This window comes from Nansenia antarctica, assembly GCF_963989245.1.
Source record: "Nansenia antarctica genome assembly, chromosome: 13".
NCBI classification, from domain to species: domain Eukaryota; kingdom Metazoa; phylum Chordata; class Actinopteri; order Argentiniformes; family Microstomatidae; genus Nansenia; species Nansenia antarctica.
The window spans coordinates 19,288,595-19,295,294 of NC_137683.1; the positions used below are offsets into that span (position 1 = coordinate 19,288,595).

The 6,700-nt window shown below is 53.4% G+C and overlaps 1 protein-coding gene across 1 annotated transcript in view; it reads right to left on the bottom strand.

Annotated features, from left to right (window-relative positions):
* Positions 1-1,201: 1,201 nt before the first annotated feature.
* Positions 1,202-6,700, bottom strand: part of rcor2 (REST corepressor 2) — a gene marked incomplete at both ends in the record, with an annotated part of 7,896 nt that continues 2,397 nt past the window's right edge. The window contains 8 exons of the mRNA XM_080544060.1: positions 1,202-1,591; positions 1,783-2,036; positions 2,132-2,189; positions 2,605-2,682; positions 3,065-3,310; positions 3,535-3,601; positions 5,540-5,664; positions 6,056-6,270. Of these exons, the coding sequence (XP_080400186.1) occupies positions 1,202-1,591; positions 1,783-2,036; positions 2,132-2,189; positions 2,605-2,682; positions 3,065-3,310; positions 3,535-3,601; positions 5,540-5,664; positions 6,056-6,270 (1,433 nt within the window). The remainder of the gene's footprint in view (positions 1,592-1,782; positions 2,037-2,131; positions 2,190-2,604; positions 2,683-3,064; positions 3,311-3,534; positions 3,602-5,539; positions 5,665-6,055; positions 6,271-6,700) is intronic.

Genomic DNA, 6,700 nt, shown 5'->3' on the forward strand with positions numbered 1-6,700 from the left:
CGGGGGAGGGGCTAAAGGATATCAGAAGGGGGAGGGGCTAAAGGGCCGTTTTGGAATTGGTCGTTTTCCCTCTTCTCTTCCTCCTTTCTCTCTACCTGATGTTATGTGGATCCAGCATGGTGTGTATGTTTGTGTGTGTGTGTGTTTGTGTGTGTGGGAGCATGTGAATACGCGCCAGCATGTTCTCTACACATTTCCACATTCCAGATGTTCTGCAGTTGCCATGGATACAAGAGGGGGGAATGTGAGGGAAGAGGGGTCTGTTGTCATGGCATCCTTCGTTACCGTGACAATCCAGTGTACGCCTGCCTGCTTTCCTTCTTGAGGGTTTTGGTTGTGTCGAGGAATTTTGGCTCAAGTTCCATCTCTGTCTTCTCTCTCTCTCTCTCTCTCTCTCTCTCCACCCGTCTGTCTGTCTGTCTGTCTGTCTGCTTTCTCTCCACCTGTCTGTCTGTCCGTCTGTCTCTCTCTGTCTGTCTGTCTTCTCTCCCAACCCGTCTGTCTGTCTGTCCACCTCTCTGTCTGTCCGCCTTCTCACCTGTCTGTCTGTCTGTCTGTCTGTCTTCTCTCTCCAACTGTCTGTCTGCGTCTGTCTGTCTGTCTGTGTGTGTGTGTGTGTGTCTGTCTGTCTGGGAGTAGGTGGTTTTGGGGTAGGGCGGGGGTTGGAGGGGGGGGAGGTACAGGCTGCTGTGCTGTTGCCGATAGTGACAGAAAGAGTCTGTTAACCCTCTGCGCCAGTTGCTATGGATACAGCCTGTGTGGCTTGAGTGTGCCTCTGTTTTAGCCATGAAGAAACACAGAGGGAGGGAGGGAGAGGGGAGGGGAGGGGGAGGGAGGGATGGATGGAGGTACTGTGTGTGTGTGTGTGTGTGTGTGTGTGTGTGTGGCGGGGGGGAGGGGGGTGGGACTTAGACAGGTTGTGTCGTTGAGGTTTTAGCTGAACTGAACAATGAAGCTTCAGTGTCTCCCAGTTCAGCTCCTCTTGGTATGAGGGAAGGCTTACATCTGACCTCAGACCAGGGCTTGTGGGAGAGGGTGAGGGAGGGTGAGGGAGGGCGGGGGAGACGGTGAGTCGTTGTGGGTGGGTGAGGGAGGGTGATTCGGCGTGGGTGGGGGAAGGTGAGTTGTTGAGGGTGGGAGAGGGTGAGTCGTTGCGAGAGAGGGCGAGGGAGGGGGTGAAGGTGAGGGAAGGGTCATGTGATCAGTGAGAGCTCGGCTGCTCCACCTTGAGCCCCACCAGTGACGGAGGCTGCTGGACCATCGAGGAGGGGGGGGAGGAGCCACAGCCTCCGCCCAGAGAGCTGCGCAGGGAGGAAGAAGAAGAAGTAGAAGTAGAGCTCCCCTGGTGGAGGGAGGGGGCGACTGCGGGCCGGATGAGGGGAGGGGGGGGAGGGGGGTGGTTGTGGGGGGTGCGGGTCTGGAGGGGCCGTGTCTGCAGGGGCGGGGGCTGGCGGAGGAGGCTGGGGGGGGCAGAGGGAGGGGCGGGGCGCAGCAGGGGTGGGGGCTGGGACAGGGAAGGGGGGGTGTGGGTGGAGGAGGGGGGAGAAGAGGGGCTGCCCGACTCCGGGGGAGGGGAGTCTTCCATCTTCACCTGCGAGGGATGGAGGAAAAGAGGGAGGAGAAAGTTCCGGATAAGTCAAAAACTCTCACGCAAGTGACACCATGGCAACCAAAGTCTCTCTCTTATGACATGACACACTCGTATGACATCGTCATAGATAGATTCATTCATTCATTCAAACCCCCGCCCCTCCCCTCTCCCCCTCCCCCTCCCTTCCTCACCTCGTCTTCCTCCACTCCCCCCGCCTCTCCTCCTCCTCCCGGCTCCTTGGGGGTCCCACCCCCGTCGCCCCGACTACGGCCCCCCCCGGCCACGCCCCCCCCGGCCAGGTCCTGCTCCGCCTGCCACTCCCGCAGCACCTCGTCCAGGCTGAAGCGGCGGCGGTAGCTGGTGAAGAAGGACGCCACCTGGGACGCCGTCTTGTTGCCGATCACCTCGGCGATGGCTGACAGGTCCTTACCATAGCGACGGATGGCTGGGGGGGGGGGGAGATGTTAGGCTTCAGATTGAAAAAGGCTGGAAGTGTGTACGTGTGTGTGTGTGTGTGTGTGTGTGTGTGTGTGTTCTCACCCTGCACAGCCAGCAGCTGTTCCTCAGTGCTCCAGCGAGAGTTCATCTTGGGTACCGGCTGGAAAGAGAGAGAGAGAGAGAGAGAGAGACAGAGAGAGAGAGAGAGAGAGATACTTTATTGACCTCGGAGGGGACATTCAGGCGTTACAGCAGTTCACATCACAAACAACAACAAAATAAAGTGACAATTGAATAATAGACTCAAATAGAAGAGATAATAATAGAGAAACAGAGAGAGGGAGGTAGAGGGGGGGAGAGAGAGAGAGTAGAGAGAGAGGGTGGGGAGAGGGAGAGAGCGAGAGAGGGGGAGGGAGGGAGAGAGAGAGGGAGGGAGAGAGAGGAGAGAGGGAGGGAGAGAGAGGAGAGAGGGGGAGGGAGGGAGAGAGAGAGGGAGGGAGAGAGAGGAGAGAGGGAGGGAGAGAGAGGAGAGAGAGGGAGAGAGAGAGAGAGGGAGGGAGAGAGAGGAGGGGTACCTCAGTGGGTCGTAGAGAGGCGATCCCCTCTGACAGACCATGTTTCATACTGCTGTTGTTCTGCTTGATACTCTGGACCTGGGGGGAGGGGGACAGAGGGGGGGGATGGGGGGAAGGGAGGGATGGGGGGAAGGGAGGGAGGGATGGGGGAAGGGAGGGAGAGAGGGAGGGATTGGGGTAGCGGGAGTGGGGGAGGGAGAGAGAGGAAGGGATGGGGGAAGGGAGGGACAGGGGGTGGGGAGGAAGGAATGGGGGGATGGGGGGGAAGGGAGGGATGGGGGACATTCTGTTAAAGTCTACTTAGTCACGTATAATGATGACACCTGTAAATGTCAGAACCATTTACTGCTGCAGCATTATGAGTGTAGAACAGCATGTATGTGTGTGTGTGTGTGTGTGTGTGTCTATGTCTGTCTGTGTGCCCGTGTCCATGCCTGTGTGTGTGAGAGTGTGTGTGTACCTGTCTCTTGAGGGACACCAGGTGTGTGTCCAGCTGGCGTACAGCCAGGGCCCCAGCGTGGTGGGAGGCGGTGATGGCCAGGATGTCCCCCTGCTCCAGGTACATGCCCTTGGGGGGCCGGCGGCGGGCGCGGAGGGGGTGGTGGCGGTACTGGGCCCCCAGGCTCTCCTTCCTGACCGGGCCCGACCCCCCCCGGCCCGGACCCCCCCCGCGCTCTGACCCCGCACTGGAGCTCTGCTTCACTGTCTGGACGAGGCGGCACACACACACACACACACACAGTTAAGACACTCAGTGTACATGCACACGTGCACCGCCCCCTCACTCACACAAACAAAAACACACACACACAACTCTTTCACTTTTTTTCTCTCTCTCTCTCTCTCTCTCTCTCACACACACACGCATTACAATCAGCACGTTCATACACACAGTTGGTACAAGCGTGTGTGTGTGTGTGTGTTCCTCACCTCCTTCTTAGCATGGATCTCAAAGTCGCTGTCACTACCAGGGTCTCCCTCCTCCACCTCATCATTACTGAAGACAGCAGGAGGGGGGGATGAGGAGGAGAGGAGGGAGGTGGAGAAGAGGGAGGAGAGGAGGAGAAGAGGAAGGGGGAGAGAAGGAGGAGGTGGGGGGGAGGGAGGAGGGAGGAGAAGGGAGGAGAGGAAAGAGAAGAGGGAGGAGAGAAGGGAGGAGAGGAAGGGAGAGGAAGGGAGGAGAAAAGGGAGGAGAGATGGGAGGAGAGCAGGGGGAGAGAAGGGAGGAGAGAAAGGAGGAGAAAGGAGGAGTGAAGTGAGGAGAGAAGGGAGGAGAGAAGAAGTGATGAGCATGTCATCTCTCTGGAGGGGGGGGGTACAGCCACCTGAACCACCAGTCAGGACACTGACGTGGTTTTATTTAAATGAATGTAGTTTAATCCGAATGATAACACATTATAAACACATTATAACCAGGGGTGCACATAACTTTTTGGGGCCAGTGCTCAGAGGAGCACCTAGGGATGCTGCTTGGTGCTCCCCGAGCTCGCGAGTCACGACCCGTCCCACAGGATGGATAAAAAGGGATACATGGATAACTTATATTAGCAAAACGACATTTATTCATAAATAAAGATGAACGAACAAATGATTGTGTGCAAAACAAAAGAAACACATGCAAAATCAAATGACTGCTCTTTAAGCATGAAAGTCTGTCAGACTCCTTTAAACACAATGAAATCAACTGACATCTCTTTATCTGTACAGTATAGTATAGTGGATAGTGTACATAGCCTTTATTTATGTAAACCAGCTCCTTTCCCTTCTTGTTTTTTTTCTCTTTCCTAGCACCAGGGGAGCCCCCCCTCCCAAATTTCGTTGTTTGGTACCTGTACTATATCAATGACAATAAAGACCATTCATTCATTCATTCATTAATTCATTTAAGCACTAACTGAATGTCTGTTCTTTAAACACACTGAAATAAAAATCTCTTTAAGCACTGCTCTGTTCTGTAAACACTGAAATAAACTTTTCAACAAAAAGTAACAGCCTAAGCATTTATTTATGCTACAAGCTTAATCATCATCATCACTGCTCTCTTGACTGCTGTTATCAGTGTCCTCAATTTCATGGTAGAGGATGTTGTAGGCTATCACTTTAAATAGCTCATTATTTTGATTGTGCAACAAAGTCTTTTTTTTCTTTTTCTAATAGAATTCCCAACCATATTCCCTGGGTCAGGGGTCGAGTTGCGATAATGAAGCTGTAAAACAAACGTCTGAACGTTTGAAAGCTTCAGAGAAAAGAAACGTGTCCCTTGGTGTTGTTTTTCCTTTTAGCGACGGGTCGTTCGGGACTGAATTTTCACATGGCGGCGTGATAACCGTGCGATACGCGGAATGAAAGTACGAGTTACGATACTTTCCGAATGTTTTCGTGAGGGGAGTCGCCGTGGTCGTCGTCGGTCGACTGTTGTGATGGATTACTCGTCGGGCCTTCAGCTGAGGGGACGGCAAATAGTTACTTAGTGGGGCTTGCAGTGATGCAGCAGTCAGCAGTCAGCAGTTGGATTTTGAGGAAGTAAATTCCTCTCCCAGTGGTTCCAGCTGTTGGTGCGCAAGAGCGCCTTCATGCGGCTGATCTGCCGCGCAGCGTGCATTTGCGACGCATGCGCACTGTCCACCAGTTATGTGCACCCCTGATTATAACACATTATAAACACATTATTAACACATTATAACACATTATAAACACATTATAAACACATTATAACACATTATAACACATTATAAACACATTATAAACACATTATAAACACATTATAACACATTATAACACATTGGGGTTTGGGTGTAATTGGATGGCTCTGCTCTGATACAGATTCCCACTCAGGGCAGGGGGGACCCTCCCTCCCTCCCTCTCCTTCCCTCCCTCTCCTTTCCTCTCCATCCCTCCCTCTATAACCCTTTCTTTCTCCCTCCCTCCCTCTCACCTGTCTTCCTTGTCTCTCTTGGTGACCAGGCGTCTGGCCTGTCGGTCCATCACACTGGTCCTGGTCCTGGTCTTCTTCCAGCTGTAGTAGTACTTCACTAGACTGGACACCAGCTTGTCTGGCAGCTAGACACACACACACACACACACTGTGAGTTAAGTGTGTGTGTGTGTGTGTGTGTGTGTGTGTGTGTGTGTGTGTGTGTGTGTGTGTGTCTCTGTGCCTCTCTGTGCCTCTTTGACTGTGTATGTCTCTGTCTCTCTCTGTGTATGTCTCTGTCTCTCTCTGTGTATGTCTCTGTCTCTCTGTGTGTGTGTCTCTGTGTGTCTCTCTGTGTGTCTCTCTGTGTGTGTCTCTGTGTGTGTCTCTGTGTGTGTCTCTCTGTGTGTGTCTCTCTGTGTGTGTCTCTCTCTGTGTGTCTCTCTCTGTGTGTCTCTCTCTGTGTGTCTCTCTGTGTGTCTCTCTGTGTGTCTCTCTGTGTGTCTCTCTGTGTGTGTCTCTCTGTGTGTGTCTCACCATCTGCTGGATGCGGTGGAAGCTCTTGCCGTGGAAGCTGAAGGCCTGTTCAAACAGCACCCTGTCCTCCACGCTCCACTCCTCGGGAAAGGGCGTGAAGTTGGCCAGGTCGGCCAGGGAGCGCTCCACGTCGTGCCGGTGCCACAGCAGCATGCCCAGGGACTGCTCCATGTTGTAGCCGTGCTTCTCCTTCGACACCAGGATGTACTCATCCACTGGAGGGGGGAGGGGGGGGGATGGGTGAGGGGGATGGTGAGATGAGGGGGTGGTGGGGGATGGGGGTGTGAGGGAGGGAGATGGGGGAATTAATGAGGGATGTGGGAGATGGGGAGGGGGAGTGTTTATTGGTTAAAACATTGTCAAGGTCTAGAGTCTGCAGCTTATAATACAGTGAGTAGTTTGTGAGCAAGAATGGGTGTAAATAAGCACGTGTGTGTGTGTGTGTATACATGTGAGAAAGAAACTATTAATGTAACAACACAAAGAAACACCTTTCCAAATCGACGTTTTGATTTGACAGGTGAGTCTGGTGAATGAAACCTGCCCCCGTTAGAGGAGGCAGTGTGGTGTGTGTGTGTGTGTGGGTGGGGGGGGTTGATGGAGTGTGTGTGTGTGTGTGTGTGTGTGTGTGTGTGTGTGTGTGTG